The sequence below is a fragment of the Xiphophorus hellerii genome, chromosome 9, assembly GCF_003331165.1.
Source record: "Xiphophorus hellerii strain 12219 chromosome 9, Xiphophorus_hellerii-4.1, whole genome shotgun sequence".
In the NCBI taxonomy this organism is placed as follows: Eukaryota; Metazoa; Chordata; class Actinopteri; order Cyprinodontiformes; family Poeciliidae; genus Xiphophorus; species Xiphophorus hellerii.
This window is the reverse complement of record NC_045680.1, coordinates 24,821,930-24,842,344: the sequence shown is the minus strand read 5'-3', so window position 1 is coordinate 24,842,344 and position 20,415 is coordinate 24,821,930. Positions and strand designations below refer to the sequence as shown.

General features: G+C 41.7%; 1 protein-coding gene across 6 annotated transcripts in view; it reads left to right on the top strand.

Annotated features, from left to right (window-relative positions):
* The window catches only part of lpp (LIM domain containing preferred translocation partner in lipoma), a 182,218-nt gene that overhangs the window by 147,086 nt on the left and 14,717 nt on the right, over positions 1-20,415 (top strand). For all 6 annotated transcript variants that reach the window (XM_032572054.1, XM_032572051.1, XM_032572055.1 and 3 more), the window contains one exon: positions 7,278-7,447. In XM_032572054.1, the coding sequence (XP_032427945.1) occupies positions 7,278-7,447 (170 nt within the window). The remainder of the gene's footprint in view (positions 1-7,277; positions 7,448-20,415) is intronic.

Here is a 20,415-nt window from a genome sequence, read left to right as displayed (position 1 = left end):
ATAACGATATACTGTATATCGCTATGGAGACGTGATCAATATCATTAGAAAATGCGTCTGATAAAATGTTCAATAATTTCACTGAGCTCCAATCTAGAACCGTACAGCATTTTGGGAGATGTAGGCAGAGGTAAGGTAAAAAAGGTCATTTTATTTATATAGCACATTTTCAGCAACAAGCCTGTTCAAAGTGCTTCTCATGAATCAGAAGGAGATACAAACAAAACAACAAGCAACTTTGCATTACAACAAGTAATGCAAAGTTGCTTTAAAAGTTGCATTAGAAGTGCCAACTTTGCCAAGTGTCATAATTTACAAAATACTAAAAGTTGGCACTTTTAAAGCAACTTCTAAAGCAACTTTGCATTAAAAGTGTCACTACTGACCAATTGACACTTCATAACAACAGTCATAAACATTCATAAAGACTCCTTCATGTTCATGACAGATGTTATGTCATGTTTATGACAGTGTCTTCTCAGTCTAATGCAGACCCTGTCAAATAAAGTCTTACCCAAATCACAAACTAACTTTTGCATTTTTAATTTATTGAATTTCGCGGCCAACCAGTAGTTTAAATTTGCCGGTTTTGCTCTAAGTATTTGCAGTAGCAGAACATGGCTTCCTTCAGATGGGCGGCGTGCGTACCGGCTGCTTCTTCAGCCTGTCGGTTCAGGAGAACAGCCAGGTATTCAACAGATCTGCTCTTGTGATTTAGTCGTCCGTAATGTGACTAAATGTGAAGAAGTTGAAGGCGCGCTAAATCACGCACATTTCTGTTTGATGCGTTTTTTTGATTCTTCGTTCGCAGTGATGTTAAGATTTCAGATGTTGTGTCTTTGTCCTCCCCTACCAACTCATCTATCAGTTGTTTTAATCCAAGCATAGAAGTTCAGATGAAATCCCAAAATGGATGTGGAGCTTCTTTTATTAGTTTTGGATAGCAGGTGCAGTCGCTAGCTTTGCCTTCGGGGGGTTTGCAAGGGTTGCACCAGCAGAATTTGTATCCTTTGGTTACATTGTGTGAAAAGTTTGGTCTCCCACAAAAAAAAAAAAAAAAGGGAAAAAAAAAGTTCCTTGCGATCCTTCTTTACATGCACGATCTTTGATTTCTGACTATGTAAGATCAAATTGAGCTGCAAGTGTGCTCCCTCTCCGCCTTTCATGCCGCTTCAATCTCACGGCATGAAAAAACAAAGAAGGCAAAGACTGAGGGAAATCTGAAGCGTTCTGCCACTCAACATCCCCCAATCCCAAACAACGGCGTCTCACTGCCACTACAAATACATTAGAAATCAATTATTTATGGAACGGAGTCAGGGCCGCTTTAATCTTTTCCTTTTATCCAATTAAATTGTCTAACCATTCTAAGCCTCTGTAGCTCACAGGGAATGTGCTTCTTTAAAAAAAAAAGAGGAGAAAAGAAGAAAAGATTTTTTTCTTCAGTCCTCCTTTTGACTTTCGATGTAACAGAGAAGAGACACTTCTGAGGGTTGAAGAATGAAAGCAAAGAAAGTGAGTAAAGTGTAAATGAACTCCCCTCCTCCCCCCCGTTCCTCATCCCACCCGTCGCCATCGCGTCGGTTCTACAGGAAATATTTGAAGTTTTCATATGAAGACTCTGGTTCCACTCCCCACGCGAAAAAAAAAAAAAAAAGGGGGGACGCAGGGGGAGCGCCGGGGCTTTTTCATGATTCCTTTATGCCCAGCTGAAATAGTTCGAAAGTATTTGGGATGAACTCCACGGGGGTAAATACGGGGAGTTGCTTCACTCGCTGTCCTGTATTATTCAGCGAGTCAATTGAAGTCGTGTCTCCAAATTGAAAAAGCTTATTTCCAACACAGCCGTATGAAATAATTGATGTGAGGAATGGTTAAAAAAAAAAAAAAAAGAAGCGCTCCTCCCTGTTATCAGACAGCGAGGCTTTTAGAAACAACACAGAGACTCTGAAACCATTTACGCTTTGTGGGGGGGGGAACGTCGCGGACGACTTTACGGGAGTGGCGGCGAATTTGTTGGGAGTTGTGTTAAAGAAATAGAAAATCTGATTTTTCTCTTTTACTTAACAGGACAAATATGTTAAGAGAACAGTTTTGACCTTCAGCAACACGTGTCACGTTACTGAAGAAGTTAAGGACTCGTCATGTCATTTCTTCACCAATGAGAACTAAAAAGATATAAATCTGTTAAAAGCAAATGAGAACTAAAGTTCTTAGTGTTTTAGCTTTTAAGCAAGAGATGATCAAATCAAGCCAGACTAATTCATAAGAAATGATTACAATTATTAAATAAGCTATTTAGTTTAGCCCCAAATTTGAATGAAGTAAGATCAGTGCAAAAGAAAAGAAATATTGCCAAGTATTTCTGTTCTACTTTCTAGTGCAAAAGTCTTAGTACGCTTGAAGTAAGACAGAACTGATTTACATGTAGCTTTTCAGCAAGATAATGAACCTTGTTTTAAGTTAATAATTGCTTCAAATTGATGAAAAAGTACTGGGTCTGTTGGCAGATTATTTCACTTAGAAAAAAGATATTTATAGATAATTATACTAGTATGTTTTCATCAGTATTAAGGAATTATTGACTTAAAAAGCTTCCATATCTTGCTGAAAAGTTACTAGTAAGTTAGTTTTGTTTTTTTATTTCAGTTCAAAGTGCTTTGCATTGTGAGAACATGAAGAACATCGTAACACCTTGTGCAGTCAACAGCTGTGAAAACCAATAACATTATATTTTGTCAAATTCCTTCATTAAAATCACCAGTATACATAAAATATGTTGGTCAATGTTCCATTTATTATGGTACAAAAACAACTCAACACAGGTGGGTTTTCAAAGAAACTCCGTGTTTCAGCTGTTTTGTAGTTTTCTGGAAGTTTGTTCCAGATTTGAGGTGCATAGAAGCTGAATGCTGTGTCTCCATGACCTGCGAGGTGTGGAAGGTTGATACAACAGCAGATCTTTAGTGTATTGTGGTGCTAAACCGCTCGGTGATTTATAAACTACCAGCAGTATTTTAAAGTCTATTCTCTGAGCTACATGAAGCCAGTGTAAAGACTTTAGAACTGGCTGATGTGCTCTCTGTCTTCCTGGTTTTAGTCAGAACACCAGCAGCAGTGTTCTGGTTCAGCTGCAGCTGGAGGATTGACTTTTCTTTTATTCAGACATGTGAAGACACTGTTGCAACTAAAAATAAACAAATGGCTGTTTTTCTAGATCTTGCTGAGACATTAGTCCTTTAATCCTAGAAATGTCCTGTGGGTTATAGAAGGCCGACTTTGTAACCGTTTTTATGTGACTCTGAATGTTCACACCCATATCTGAGGCCTGATCTCTAGTTTCCAGCTGTCATAACTGAAGCTGTGCTCTGACTCCAGATCTGTTCAGCTGGGGAAAGTTTAGGCACATCACGGATTTCTTCCAAGTATCTGTTCAGTGCATCGATGGCTTTAGATCAGGGGTCTCAAACTCCAGTCCTCGAGGGCCGCAGTCCTGCAACTTTTAGATGTGCCTCTGCTGCACCACCTGAACAGAATAATTAGGTCATTAAGGCTCTGGAAAACTGATCTACACAAGGAGGAGGTCATCAAGTCATTTCATTCCAGTGTTTTGTACCTGTGGCACATCTAAAAACTGCAGGACTGCGGCCCTCAAGGACTGGAGTTTGAGACCCCTGCTTTAGAGTCACCTGCTGACATTGTGATGTAGAGCTGTGTATCATCTGCGTAGCTACGGTAACTAATCTTATTTTCTGTTATAACCGGAGTCAGCAGTCAAAGATCCCTCTGTGTGCTACAAACTATGCGAAAGATATAAGTACCGAACTTTTCTATTGCCAGGAAGGGAGCTGTAGAAAGTCATCAGCAGGGTTGCCAGTAAATTATACCACTTATGTCTTAAAGTGTGTTTTATTTTCTCCCCTTTGTAATAAATGTACAAATTGATAGTTGGATGTTTCTAAATTTGCCAGTGCGAGACTATTGCTGCCGAATAAATAGCATTTTGTCTGAAGACTTCCATACTCGTTGCTAACGAGTTTCTCCACATCTATAAGTTTGACTCTGTTCACTGGATTGCAGAGCCTCAATAACATTGTCCTCCAAACAACAGAAGGAGCTTAATGTTTGTTCAGGAGAGCAGAGATCAGAGCGTACAGTAGGCTGAAGGCCGGCCTCAGATCTGCTCCTGTTGCTGTGTGGGTGAACGCAGCGCAGCGCGCCGTACAACACACGTCTCTGACTTCAGATCTCGTCTACATATGTGGCGTTGCCTGGCGAATAGATTGATTGATTTATTTTTTTTCTTCTTCCCCTTCCCTCGCTGTGATGTTAGGATATGTGTGAATACGTGCAGGCAAAAAAACCGCGCACGTTTCACCCACAGCCGCGCGCCGGCATCTCCTCGGGCCCCTCGCGATCACAGACCGCCAAAAGGAAAAAGGATTTCCGAGAGGTTTCCTGCTCGTTATTTAAAGTGGGAGCCCTGTGGGACATGTTTGGCATTCTCATCCACTCACTGAAGATGGCCTGTGATCCGGAGCCACTAACAGGCTCGTCTCCGTCTCTCTCTCTCTCTCTCTCCTTTTCTCTTTCCCTCTGGCTCTCTGAAGTGATTACCCTGCTTGTGATTCCACTGACACCCACATGTCCCCCGGAGACGCGCCTTCACTAGTTTGTTTAATCTGCCTCCCCGTACAGTAGGTAACGCAGCCGTAATTGAGGTGTGGATAGAGCTGCGGGAGCAGATGAAAACCGATTGCAGGCTTTATGAAAACTTGTCGGCGCGTCGGCTTCGCCGGGGATGGCAGCCGTTTCGAGATTAACGCGCAAAAAAAAAAAAAACTGCGGCTATGATAAGAATTTCGAGAAGTTAAACGTCGGGCCTTTGTTTTGCAATTTCCCTCTCTTGTCTCCCCCCCCGACGGCGAGCGATGAGCCTCGTTAACAGTCAGATTTACAGATGTTCAGTATTCCAGTAATGCCTTCCTGTGAAGCCGCGGCTCTGCTCGTCCTTTTTTTTTTTTTTTTTTTTTTGCTAGACGCTTTTCTCCGTTTGCGGAGCGGCCCCCCGTGATAAGATAATGACTTCTCTGAGATTAGCGCACTATTTGCGAGCCCTCGCAGATCGAGCGGATGTTTGATCTCGGCAGCCCAAAGTTGCGCTGATACCTGAGACGGATCCCGCTTTCCACTCCGTTTGAATTCGTGATATGAAAAAACAGCGAGTGGAACTGTGGAGAAGAAAAAAAAAAAGAAAAAAAAAGCAAAGCAAGCATCAGATACTCCATCTGCCCCCGGTTAGCGTCTCGCCTATGTCTGTAACGCGCCTGAACCGCTCCGTTCAGAACAGACGGGGCGTCAATCATCGGTCCAAATCAGCTCTGAGATGAAGCGAAATGTAGGGGGGAGAGAAGAAAAAAAAACCCGATCCATTGAACTGAACTTGAATTAATTAAATATTACTGTATCATGCTTCCTCTGCGAGATTGCATCTGTCCTCAGATGTGTAAAAAAAAAAAAAGAACACATAAAACATTCTCAGATATCTTTTCAAACCCCATTATTTGGAGATACCAGTAATTAAATTGACAGTGTCATTAATTGGGTTGAAGATAACTTGCATTGAGTCGAGGACATCTTAAACTCAATTAAAGATATCTCCAACTCAATTAAAGATATCCAAATGCCATGTCCCGCAATATGCAATCAGGCTCTTTGTGGAGTAATAGTATCAGTTCACTTGTGCCCCTGTTACAAAGACTTCCTTGTACTTCTGAAGTTTTCTTTCTTTTTTTTTAATCGTTTAAAGCCCGACTTTTTTAGCAGATGTCACTCGTCAGTGACGTGTATGGTCTCTTTAATGTGCCATAATTATAGTATTTAATCCTTCCTTATCCAGTCGGTTTGAAATAGAAATGAAGATGAGGTACTTCTGACTTTAGGGAATGGATTTAAGGGGCAGCTTTAGTTTTCTGGGATGATGTAAAAGAATTTGAGCCGTCTTGTCTTAGACGTGTTGAACGTTTTGATTGACATTTAGTACAGTGGGAGTATAAATTTGGTTTGTTAAGGGTTGGTAGATCCTCATAGATGGATTTCACAGCATCATCAGCATATGATGGAAGTTTTGACTACTTGTCTTGGACATTTAGAACTGCTCTTTGCCAATTCATTTGCCCATTTCGTCGGCCATTATGTCCGTGTGTGACTATCGTTTAGTCGCGTGATAGTTTTCTTGGTCTAAATCTTTACTCCCCACTGGGTGGAAAGTTTCTCAGAGTCGGTGTAGTATGATGGGAATTATTTGTTGGAAAATGAGGAGAAAGATATCTGTGTTGTACATGGTCAGTCTGAAAAAGTTTCCTTAGTAGCGAGCTCAATGAGCTAAATGGGATTTGGCAGGCGGTAATGAAGCACATAATGCTTTAAACCCGGGTATGTCACGATTCTTTGGCAGCTACTGAATGTCTTGCCTCTTCCTGAGAACTCCCTGAAGAGCAGTCATCAAAATGTCTTCCGTCCACACATGGCAGATGGGTCTATGGACAGACTGCTTCACGTTGACGGTCTTGTGGTCAGTGGGTCTCTCTCATCTTTCCCCACTTGAACATGTATAAGATGGTCTCTGAAAGCCCACTCAGACTAGGCCTGGTTACACAAGCTGGAGTCTGACTATCTACAGGTGAGGACTATTGATCTGAACAGCAGTGTGTTTTCAGAGACCTAATCCAAATGGGACCATCAGTTTGGCAGTACTGTCATCTTCATTATCTGTTTGATACACTGAAGTTACAGAATATTGAGCAAATTTGAAGAGCTTCTGGTTTTCATTTCCACTTTTTGCCACATCAATCTGTTGCAGCTGGGAAACTATTAGCTTTTACAGTCAATCCAGGCCTGATTAATTTATTTTTTCAGTCAATTGTTTGTAGATTCAGTAATTTGTTAAGCTAAATGTGTGTTTCTACCCAGAGGCAGCATAAAATACTTTCCCCCCAGGTTATATCTGTACTTTTTATCAAACAACACCAATACCTCAAAATGCTTGTGCACCTCTTCTCGTTTTCGCTCTCTTATCTTGGGGTCAATCCCTATTACAAAAAGCATCAGGTCAAGCATTTTCTGTCAGAACCACCAGCTAATGGAGCTAGAGTCACATTTCACTGTAGCCTACATAAAAGTGGAATCTGTCTCCTGGATTTTTCTGAAGCCGAAAACATTCAATTGACTGTTTGGCTGGCCTGTGCTCAGCCCTCCTCTTTGCCTTTGCCACCCAGGACGCTGTGCCAGCTGCGGGGAGAACGTGGTGGGCGAGGGTACCGGCTGCACCGCCATGGACCAGGTGTTCCACGTCAACTGCTTCATCTGCATGACCTGCAGCAAACCCTTGCGCGGCAAACCCTTCTACGCTGTGGATAAGAAGGCGTACTGTGAGCCCTGCTACATCGTAAGCTACATCCATTACTCTTGCCTCACCGTGTCACACTCTTGATTGTTGATGTGTACTTTTTGGCTGTTTGTTGCAAGTTGTCTCAACTTTTGTCTCTAAATCCCTTTTCAACATGATCCTCTACGTGTCACAGGTTCAGTCACTCACAATATTTTAAACTTTAAGTTAGGGATTATCAAAAGCTAGCCAAGATCCACAAAAGCATTTTTAGCGGTCAGCCAGTCATGGTGTTCTCACACTTACTGCAAATCCTGTACATCTTATTATAAGCTGCATTTCCTTTTCAAATGTGCGCAAATCTTTGTTGATATTCTGCTAATGTTTTGCAATTGTAGTGTTTTTATTACATAAGAAATTAAATTAAAATCACACATGAAAAAATGATGAGTCATTCAAAAATAATGGCAGCGACAGATGTACTCTGACAGTCACATGAGGAATATTCATGACTCAGCCGTGATGCTCATCATCTATCAGCCAATCAGAGTAGACATCAGCATCTGGTTTAGGCTTTGAAGCGACAAGGCCCATATATGTGGGAGTGACTACACTCCCACATATATTCATTTATTATTATTTATATGAAAAAATATTGTTTCCATTGCGAAATACATATATTTAGATACGGCTGAAATAGCACCTCATCCTAGCGCGAAAACGTTTTATCAAAATACGTGAGTTTTGTTTTGTTTGTTTGTTTTTTTCGAAATTGTCATGTTTCCATTAAGCAAATTTATTTTCGGAATTTCAATTTGCACAGAAACTCAGCTATTGATGCCATCATGTCAACATGGACCGAATCTCTGGAGAATGTTTCTGACATCTTGTTGAATTGACAGTTCTGAAGGAGATATGGGTCGAGCCTGTCATCAATGAGGTGTCCCTAATAATAAAGCCACAACTAGATGCTTGACATACGTCAAGACAGACTTCATAGAAACAATGTAGTGTTTACATTAAGGAAGGTCCCATCACACCCCAGTCTCCATCCATTAGCCAAATTTGTTTTTTTCCTGCAATTGTATCTCATTAAAACTGTTGAGATTTTTTATTATCATGTCTTTAAAATGTCTGATGGAATTCAGGCTAATTTAGTCTGATAATGCTGAAGAGGCTGGAGAAAACTGGACCAGTTTGAGCAGCAAGAGACGTTTTGAGGCTTTTTTCTTCTCTGAATATTTACATTTAACTTTTTTTTATAAGATGTACTAAAACAAACTCCACTGCCCTCAAACCAGAGGAACGATTTGTAAAAAAAAACTAACCCAAAAAACACAGGAAGTCCTTAAAAATGCAAGGGCTTATTCAAGAAACCTTGGCCACTAATTAAGTTGGGTTCACAGAGTAGGTTACCTTGTAACCATGGAAACCGACCCAGCGTTTCTGCCATCAGCAGGTCAGCAGACTAACATTTGGTACCTGTTTTACATAATGGGCTTCAGCAAACACACACAGCCACACCGTACGCTTTTCATTCTGCCCTTTCGGATCAGACTTTTTCTATCCCAGGTTATGATTCCATATTTAACCTCACTTGCATTCAGAGATTGTTGAGTACAAAACTTTTACTCTTTTTCACATGACTCAACAGGATAATGCGTGAGATTCTGCAATCACTGCTGATCATGTTGGATGTAACTCTTCAGCAATATCTTTCCTCCACTTTTTGTCTAATCTGTATGGTGGCCCAAAGTTTACCAGAAAAGTCGTCTGCCCAGAAGTCCCAGAAATTAGCAGGGTTATTTTTAATTTTCAGGGGTTTTTTTTATTTATTATTATTATTCCACTTCAAAAATGTATGAGCAGTTTTCTTGTCAATGCGTTGCACAACAAATGTAAAAGTGCTTCCTTTGTCAGGAAAGGCGCATCATCCGGTAAGACCACAGGGGAATCATTTAGCAGAAGTGCCCAGCCCTCCCCAACAGCTGGAACTGAGAGGGTTTGAGTTTCTCACGATCAGCCGTACATGGCAACAAGTTGACGAGGGAAAAATGGGTTAACAGCTTTAGAGAATTTTCCTCCGGCCACTTTGGAGGAGCACAGCTTATTTAAGATCATTTGGTATACGTTTAGACCTTAACTTTACCTCCTTCCTTGTATTTTTTTTTTTAAAGCCAGTCAGAGGTGGACTTGACGATGTGCTTTGAGTCATTGTCCTGTTGCTAAACTCAAATGAGCTTAAGGTCATGAACTAATGGACATGCAAGTATCAACCAATCGCTGATCACCCAAAATTGATCAACCCTTTTCGGACTGATATACATCATCGTTTCTCATCTGTTCTTGGATTTCTTGAGATCAAGGCAGGATTTCCTTGATCTACTTCATGTCGTCAGACAGGTTCTTCGAAGTGACTGTGGTCTGGCAGTAATCGGGCGAGGTGTGGGTAGTGACAGAGCTTAAAGTGCTTAAAATCACAGTAAATTCAGCAGACAGGTTTTCTGTAGATAAGTTAGTTAGGAATGAAGTGTCTTATTACAGGAGCGTCTCTGAACAAACTGCTGATTTATAGCAGACATTTCAAAATTTTGAAGACTAATTAGTCGATGTGAGTACTTGTGAAAACACAGTTGTTCAGTGTTCTACAGAAAACGCCTTCATGTGCAGAAAAGGTCTGGACGGCGAGCCTCATGACAGTCGGAGCCGAGGCAGGCCGTCTCGGAAGTCATCTCTCTTCGGGGGCACTCACTGTGATTGTGGTTGTCTCGTCTGGAGGTTCTCCAACTCCGACACACGCACTAAAGAGGAATGGGATCATTTAAGAACTTTATTTATGCATTTCATCAGCATAAATGTTCTTCTGGCACTAGATCAAAAGGGTGGAGGAAATCTGAATTTCTTAATGAAAGTAATTTTTTCTTTTATTCCCATCGTGAGGGCCGTGCTCCTCGGTTACGATTAGGGAGCGAACTCGAAGCCCTGAGCCTCCGAGGAGGAGTGTAGGAGCCCACTGAGCCAAAACTTCAAACTCCAGTCAGTCCAGGAACGTCTCAGATCACATTCAGCAAGGTGGTTTGGTTGTGTTTATTTTAGATTTTCTAACTGTTTTTCCCCCACAAAAAGCAGTATTCAGTTCAGTTGGTGAGCTGTTCTTAATTTGCCAAAGATGATTTTGTTTGGGGGAAATGGATTTCTGCCAACATGTACATAACGGGATACAACACCGATCCGATGTCCGTGAACTTAACTGGTAGCTGATTAGGTTTATATATAGTAGTGCTTTCAATCGATTATAACATTTAATCAGATTAATTACACTCTAGCGCTGTGGTTAATCACTATGCTTAACTTTCTAAGCCTCAGAAAGTTTTCAAAAGCCTAAGAAAATCTTTTATTGTCTCAAATCAAACATCTTGGTTTTTATTATAAGGAAGTTTTAAAGGAAGTCATTTTATTTCAGACGTTAAGTTAGAAATAGTAACTGTCAATTGGCTGTACTTCAGAGGAAGGATAATTCATCGTTGCTTTACGTACACATCACATTCATTTCTGATGAAATTCTTTCATCAGAATTTTTTAAAGCGAAATTTGTTGCTGAACACACCTGCCTGATTCTCCTCACTCATCTTTTCACTTGAAAGAAACACAAGCTAAAAACCAGGCAGGATCTAGTAAACGTTTCTCCAACGATTCAAAATCCTCGCTCAATAAACCGCTTGAACACGTTGTCTTATAAACTGGAAGCTCATTTCCCACTTTTGGTTTTGGTCATGTGTTCTCTTCATGTGAAATGGATTTTCTTTCCAACAAGGCGTCGGCACCTTGTCACATTTGTTGTAGTACGTCTTCCAGGTGGACGAAGCGCCACTGGGGGAAACTCGCCCTGAGTAGACGCCATCAATCCATTTGCCAGGAATTGCAGGAATACGCTTTTCGCACATTGATTGCCGTCCAACAAAGAATACTGCCGTGTATCATAGTAGGCGATAATCAGGGCGCTTATCTCGGCCTCCCCTTTACATACTCGGGTTGGGGGAACAATGGCAGCATTTGAAGCGGGCGAGCCGTATCTCTTCCGCAGCGTGATTTGCCTCGTTCAGACCGTTTGCCTAGATGTTACTGATTCCTTTTAGTAATATAGAGGAACTCTCCCACACCTGTTGTCGTTGTGGCTCTCGCTTCCTGGTTTTTACAAGCTGCTATCTCTCTCTCTAGCCAACCTCAGTCACACCGCTGGCCCTCACACTGCTGCGGCCTTCACTCCACGCCGGACTTATCGCCGCCTATTTGAATACGCCTTGTCGCCGATAAACTCTACAGCCGCACAATTAATGTCCCGTTTTGCATGGAGTGATTCAGAATTGTGGTAATGAGAGAGCATCGGCACGTCATTGTTTTTTTGTTTCCTCTCTCTTTGTCTCATGAGCTTTTGCCTGAGGGATGGTGTCCCCCCCCCCATCCCTATTGCTTCCACTTGCTTGGTATATAAACATAATAGAACTGACAGACTGTGAGCACCCCCCCCCCCCCACCCCCACCCCACCCCACCCCACACACACACACACACCACCCAGCAAGGCGTCCATCACTGCAAACGACAAACGGAGCTTTTAGCTTTACTGCCACCAAGTGTTTTCCAAGAAAGCTCTCTGGTGAAGTGGCTTCCAGTCGATTCAGAGCATCGCTGGCTACATAACGGATAAATCAGATGGCATCTGGGAGCTCAGAAAGCCGGATACCAGAGGAAGCCAGTGACAGAACAACTCACCGTACGGATTGTCCAATCAGGACGCTTTGGTCCAAAAATATGAATTCTAGACAGATGAGAAAAGGCAGTATTGATACAGAGTGCCAGTCCATTTATGATTCAATATCCTGTAACTTCAAGGTGCGATGAAGTGAAATTTCTTTGAATATTACTCTGGAGTCTGTGGAAGAGGATCAGGGTCACTGAGGGAAAAAAGGTCAGAGTTTCTGAGAATTCTGAGATTAAAGTCAGAATTTCGGACTTTTTTTTTTTTGCAGAATTTTGACTTTTGATCTTAAAGGATTAAAGTCAGAATTGTGAGGAAATAATCAGAATTGTGAAATCTTGTTGAATCTCATGTAAAAAAAAACTAATTCAGGCAATGGTAAAGACGAAAGGCCGTCCCATCCGGTACTCGCGAGTTGAACCCAATAAAACGATGTTCTTACTTTACCTCCGAAACCAAAGCAGAACATCGATGCTCTGTGTTCTTTCATCTCTCACATCTTCATTTTAAAAGTCAAAATGTTCTCAATTAGTGGGGATTATAAGAGTTAAGGCATCTATTAAGGAGAGGAAGGAAGGGTGATTTTCTTTGTGCTCTCACTTTAGGAACCGTGCCTCTAACCATGAGAGCACATTAGTTAACCGAGCTGAAAGCAGCTGGGACCCGTCACATATCTGATAGCCGTGCTGGTCTTTGAAGAGGTTCAGCAGTGGGATTCAGTGTCACCGAGGTTAATTACTTACGCAGGTTACCATGCCTACTGTTCTCCGGATCATATCTGCCTCGTTACCACAGCAGCGCGTTACTTAAATGCCATATTTCCACTGCCAACTTTGGGTCTGCCGAGTTCTGGGTTCATTTCTTTTCAAAGCGTTCTTTAGCAACCATTTTATTTGAGACTCTGGTGATGAACAGCAACTGTTTTGGGTCCCGTGTGACTCAGAACCGCCGTTCTGCCTTCCTGTTGATTCTCGTGCTCAGAAGCAGACCCTCCGGAGGGCAGTGGGTTTAGAGGTAAAGTAACAAAGCGAGCTTCATTCTTAAGAAAAACTAATGAAAGGATGTGCCGAGACAAAGAACTTTATCTATTTCAGCCTCTTTTTTTTTTTACCAAATTTTTGAGCCCACCAAGGTCACGGACGCCATAAGCATAATAAAGCTCATTATCTTTATGTTATTTAAAATAAATTGGCTTTTCCATCCTGCTGTTGTAAAAGACAAGCGCCTTGAACTAGTAGCCATTAGGAAGCATGATTGGCTGATGAGCGTTTAACCCCGGCAGTTTGCTTAAGTGTCTTGGAAAGTCAGAACTCTTCCGCTGTCTGTCTGTTTTCCCTCTTTCAATAGCTTTTCAATTTAACTAAATCTGTTTGGTCTGTTACTTTAACCAATTTCATTATTAATGGAAAGAAAAAAATATGTGTTCGTCTCCCTCAACCCCAGGAACTCTGCCACAAGTTTCAGTGGAATTTCAAGGTAAGCGCTACAAAAGCACCGATCAGAGACTAGTGGCCGTTTGTGTAAAGGTTTAACCTGCAGGTACTACTTTAAGCAAGTACAGGTTTTCCTTTGACAACTATAATTAACAGCATTCAAATGAATTTTTGTGGCATTTCTGCTGTGTTTTATTTATATATATTTGTAGAGTAGACCAGGTCCAAATGTGTGAGAGCAAAGTCTGTTTTACAGATGGTTTATAGTTGATTTAAATATATCTTAAATGTGCTTGAATAGTTTCCTAGCTTACTTTTGGTGATTTCTCAGATTTAAACACCTCATTGATACTGAGTTCTGCTGAAGCTAAAGCACTACACCAACATAGTATTCAGCAGAAGCTAAAGTGTTAAATTCAATATTAGCTATCACTAACCCTAAAATTGTATCTGGCCTTGAAAGACTACAACTTAATTTTGACATTATAGTTTACATGTTCTTTGATGCCCTTAGATATTGTATTTGTTCTCTAATGTCTGTGTTTTATTTTGCTCCTATGTGATTCTTGTTTGGAATGAAGTGATTGCAGGGAAAAAATAGATGGAAATAAGGAGTGAAAACATGCTGTATAAACAGGCTTCCTCCATGTAGAAACCGGCTAGCTACATAAAGAATACTTGACTTGATAACCAAAACTGAAACTGAAAGTTTCACAAAGCAGCCAGGTAAATTACCACATTAGAATTTATATTAAAAAAAATTGGGGGGGAAACCAAGTTTTCAAAGCTAGCTAATTGTTTAACCGTTTTCAAAACTAGGTAAAAAGTTAGCTCCGCTTTTAGCGGATTAGCGCTAGTCTGCAGACCATTGTCTTACACCATATAAACCTCATATACACCACCACTGTCACACTAAATGCATCATAATATTAACTTACCCATGAAGACAGCTAAGACAAACATCAGTGCATATTTGATTTAGCTACTCATTATTTAGCCACTAATTAGCACTTTAAGACACTCATTCCCACATGTCCAGTTGATCCAGTCGTATGAAGGAGCGGGGAGAAACAGGGAGGTCACTGAAAAGCAACATTCCCGGTCATTCAGCTGAACTCTGAATGCATTTTAAAAACGTCATAGATCAAAATCACCTTCTTTCTCACATTTAGACCCATTTCAAAACACACATACTGTACATGGCAAGCCAGAAGTGCGACTGTAGCTTTGATTTCAAATTACTGGTTAAAGAATTGGTGTTTTAGTGTTTAATGAGATTCAGAGAGACAACAGGGTTTTTTTTTAAATCTATGTAACAAACTGGGTAAATCTCTTTGTAAGTATATATTAAGAAGTATATTCAGAGTTGCAGCACTACAGCCCTTTTTTAGTTTCTCCCTTTATGAGCATAAACTGCAAATCATCTGTATCCTCATTACCCTATCCATAACAACCTCCTCTGATACTTTACCCCTCACACTGACTTCAATCTGCTCCAACCCACTCTCTCGTTTCCTCTCCTGCCTGTCGTTTTGGATGACCTCAGGTACTTCACTTCATCTGTCTTTAACGTTTTTACTCCCTGCATCTTCGCTGTTCTTCGGAGCACCACAACACACCCAAAGTTAGTCGATTCCCAACCAGATGTACTTTTATAGAATGCCAAATAAACGAAAAGATAAACTGTGAACTGGCTGTGAAGCCACTTCTATTTCCCAGCTCTTCCTACAGACAGACTGCAGAGCTGATCTAATCTGGTACCAATCCGGCTAACTGCCTTGTCTGACTGCGTCAGATAACCACATCCCCTCATTTGAATACAAGAGATAGAAATGAATAGAGCTGTGAACAGCTCCCTGCCGCTGAGGTGATTGCAGAGTTTACAAGGTGTGACCGAATCAGTGTTACTAAACATAACGAATCATATGCTGACTTTGTTATCAGAATACAACGTTGTCAAGCTGTTACTATCACAAACGATGTATTTTTATCCAGATTTTCTGTGATTGACAAACAAAAGAACCATGTAATTTAAAGAAAAGAAAGCAAGAATTTTCTACATTTTTACAAATACAACTTGACGAAATAAAATAAAAAACACAGCAACGAACTGTCTTTGAGTTGCCTATTAATTAATGATGAAGGCCTCAGAGAACGTTAGTGAGCAAACAGGATTACGAAGACCAAGGTATACAGCAGACAGGTCGGGGAGAACTTTGTGGGTAAGTCTAAAAATCTTTTTTCAGAGAATCGGCAAAGAGGCCCGTTTTAAATCTCCAGTAGCTACGGAGATCCACAGAAGAATCCTTCAACTAGGCAAATGTTACTCATGGACTTCATAAAGATTTGCATAAAGATTTGTTCTTTATGCAAACAAACATGCTCTGCTCAGATGAAACCAAAACTAAACTTTTTAGCAAAAAGACAAAGACTTAGGCTGCACATTTGCCTGAACGCAACATTCCCAAGTTGAAATACTGTGGTGCTAGCATCATGGTAGCCTAGTAAGAACCAGGCCCTTGTTCTATTCTATTTGCTTCGTCCATAGGGTCTGGACTCTCAGCTAGTGAGAAACGATTTATTCCTGGAGACGAGGACTGTGTTGAGGTTTTAAATTTTACCCAATCACTAACATTTGTTCTTAATGTATCTTCCACCACTGCCATTGCTAAAACTACAGGCAGACTTCTACTAAAACAGCGCAGAAAAATTGTCATAGTTCTCAACTTCTCCTTCTCTTTGCTGATTGGCCCTGTTAAAATTCTGCTGGAAGAATCGAGTTCAATGGGAGAAGTCCCAGACAGAGCAGTGAAGGGAGATGAGAATCAAATGGAATTGCATGGGAAGGCAATGGCCAGGTTAGCATCATGCTATGGGGATTCTCTAGCTAAAAAAGGGGCAATGCTGGAAGGAAACTCTGTAAAAGCCCTCCTTTCTATATTTCTTAACTTGTATAACTTAGAATTTGTAACACATTTGTAAATATTTCCATCATCTGATCGTTGCAGAACTTTCTAATGTAGCAATGGAAACAAAACTTTTGTGACAAAAGTGCTTTGGTTGCAGGACTGAGTTTGCTGTTTGGGCTGCGATGAGTGCATGGGGAATGGGATTGCGTGCTTATGTTGGGGTTGGCTTCATCTCTTAGCAAGGTGGCGGAATGTCAACTCAAAAACCGAGCTCCAACGAGGGCAACATCATCAAATGATCCATGTATCAAAGGCAAGTTCCCCAGGCGAACCAGGAGGGCCACAGACAGGGTGCCAGCTGTATTGGGGGCCCCTAGCGATCGATGTCCTTCACAACACAGGACAATTGACTCTCCAAACTAGCAATTGGATATCCCCCAAGAACTCCCCCTCCAACCGCCGCTGTCATTGACGACGAGGACGTAGGAACCGACGAGTGTTTCGGAAAACATCCCTACTCTACTGGAATCGGCAGAAAAATACAAGTTGGGGAAAGTCTGTAATGTAGCCGCGATACGATACTAATCGGAAATGACTGCACTCTGCCCACACGTCTATCATGTCTCCATGATGGATATCCAGGTAGTCAGACCCCAGAAACCTCAGCCGGCGCGGTGCGTTCAGGGCCCTCCGCGTGCTCGCCGTACGGGGCGAGAGGCCGCGGCAGGTACACACCTACACTGCTTGTACGTTCGTTCAGAGGTTCTGCTTTCTGCTGACTGTGTCATCAAATATTCATGGCTCTCTGCGTTAGCTCGGCGAGTTCTAATTGAGTTCTGTATATTCAGACGTGATTAACTCGGTCTAATTCCTCAAAGGAGAGAGCCAATTAGATAGCACTCACATGAATAGGGTTTCACATCTTCGTGTGTCTCCAGACTTGCCAAGACAATTATGTGCGTGTATAATTTGTGCTGTACAGTGGGTGTGAGCCCACAGAATTCAAGCAAGTCATTACTTTTTATTACTGACCCCGTGCTACAGGAAATGCAGCTGTCCTATCTATTACAGGCAAGTGAGGGGGAAGCACAGAGGGTGTTAGAATACACAAAGCAGTGCAGCCTTTTTCAGGGTTTTTGTTGCTGGTTTGCTCTGTTTTCTTCATCTCTGCACCAGATTCACAAAGCAAACTGACCATAGTGATTTTGACCTATTTTTGGAGTCAGGTCTCTGTTGACCTCTCTTTAGTCACAAACAGCAACTACATCTGATCAAGAAGAGGGATGTTTTTCTTTATCAGAGAACTAAAAGATCTGACCTGAGAAATCATAACATACAACCTTAAGAACATCTGACTGAAGGAATCCTGGAACGATGCTTTTACACTCAATGATTGATGCTGCAGATTGTAAAACCCAGCAGACAGACACATTCCTCTAAATTGGACATACAAACACTGAGTGACATAAAAAATGAATATGTATGTAAATTGTTGCATATTGTATATCCAAATATACTCAAATAATAATTTATTAATGCATTATTTCTTCTTCTGTAAGGTAAGCTATAAAACACAATGCAATTGTGTCTTTCTTACAAAGTAAATTCATTCGACATCTGTTTTTTTTAAGCCGCCAATATAAACCTTACACAATTGTAAGGTTTATATTTTGTATTTTTAAAAGAGCAACATTATTATTATTTTATTTTACTATATTTTTTTGCAAAAATATCAGGCAATCCTCACTAGGGATACACCGATCTACTTTTTAAATTCCAATACCGATAGCTGGTCCGATACAGGAAAACAGAGTTGAATTGACATAAAATGTTTCTCCTTTGTTAAAACACAGACTGTACTGAATTAAATATTTAGTTGATAAATCTCCACCAGTACAGCATGCTTAAATACACCAAAAGCATCACAAGTTTGTTCAAACATGTAAAAACAACTTTCATTTGTTCAGTCAGCGCCATCAGGTGTATAATAGCCAATGTAAAATATAAATAAAGAAACCACCTTGGTCAAACGTAAAAAATATAAACTGCAATAAACCTTCTTTCAAATGGTTCAGAAGGGCAATTGGGGCAATTAGGAATCCTAAATATAATGTAAAGTTAAGAATAAAGCATGACGTCACTCAGAGCACAAAGCATAGAACTAGACTGAATAGATTTGTCCTTTTGGATTGACACAACGCCACCAATACTTGATCTAGAATTTTTTCCAATATCAGGACCGATACTGATATTAATATCGGATCGGTGCATCTCTACTCCTCACTAGATAGTAATACTTTACACCTAATGTGAGATCCTTCAAACTGCCTTTAATTTGTTCAAATTATTTCAGAAGTAGAAGCAAATTGAGTTTTGCAAAACACTTTAATAACTGCAAACCCATTGTTTCGACAACAGACGTGAGCAGATTTACGCAGCGGGCCGTCTTCTGTTTGCCTCCTGAAGTGTTTTTGTTGGTCCAACACCCCGAGCGGCCCTCGACAGGAGCAAGCAGGAGAGGAAAATCTCTGTGACCCACTGCTGACCCACCACAATGTCACTCCAACTCATGGCATGCGCGCGCTACTGCCGGGGTCTTTGTCAGTTTCTCTCTGTAACCAGAGCAGGAGACATTGCCCAAAGTCCAGAGGGGTCGCATTCTGCTGCGGAGCCTGAATTTAAGGCAGACAGGCAGGCCAACTCAGACAGAGAGAGAGGGAGAGAAGGATCTGGGTGGGGAGAGAGGGGCCCTGCTGCCACCTTTTTTATTTTGAAGAAAGGCCTGAGCAAGTCATGAGCTGCATGTCAACCCTGTCTCTCCACGTTGGATCTAGTTTGATGTTATCACGCAGCTAGAATAAGATGTCTGAGTGAACAAGTAAAGCACGCGGCAGAGCAGAAGCGCAGAATGCAAACATCACCGGACGTGTGCTGTTAGATTAGTTTGTCCGGACGGCTGTGAAAGAACTTCAAGTCGACGGAAACAGGATCTCACTTGGCTGGGACTCCTGAGATGGCTCCAGCGGGGTTCTTTCACTTGGGAGGCTCTGGCAAGACGCAACCCCATTCCTGCACTCGCTTGGTCATCTATAAACCGGTGTGAATTTCTCACACTGACACAATGAGCCGAGCCAAGCGTGGCGGGCACACCACACTCGGAGATAAAACCGTTCCAGGTCAAAGACACCCAAACCTCGGATCGCTCGTCCGGACTGAGTGGCGTGTCACAAAGCCCTCCGTCCGCGACATCCGCAGCTGATGGTTTTAAGGTCACTGAGTCCTCAGAGTTAGCAAACCATTAGTGGAATCGCTTTCCGCTGCATGACATGCTCACTCACACCCACACGTAAACAAAACAACACGCACACCTCGACTATGGGCAGCAGACAAGAAGATTCGAGTGGGTGATTTACATAACACGCTCGTCAAAAGACAAGATTTTCTAAAGGTGTCGAGTCCTGTTTGCGTGTCTCCATACGATCCTGATGCTGAGACTCACCGCGGACGGATGAGTGGACTCGGGGTGTCGGAACCGCTCTCTGGAAAGCAATCAGATATAAAAGCTGCACGCCAAATGCCAGAGGCTGTGTATGTGAACACATCAGAACTCTCAGGTCAGAGTCGGACTGCAAAACATCGACCTGGACCAGCTGAAACAATACACTCCTAAACGTCTCCACCTCTATGGCCAGAGCAGACCCCGGATCAGGAAAGGGTGGTGCTCCCACAATACTTCCACAAATGTGTGGAGGTTTAAAACCGGCTGAGCTTCCCTCAACCAAAAGCAAATTTCTGGCATTTTCCTCTGGCCAACACCGCCGTGATTTGGCTTCAGAACGCAGTAACACACCCTTTAACCCCTACATGTGATAAATCCTTCTCCTGCTCAGCGAGCGGACTAAAGGTGGCTCCCGAAATCTCTGTCCATT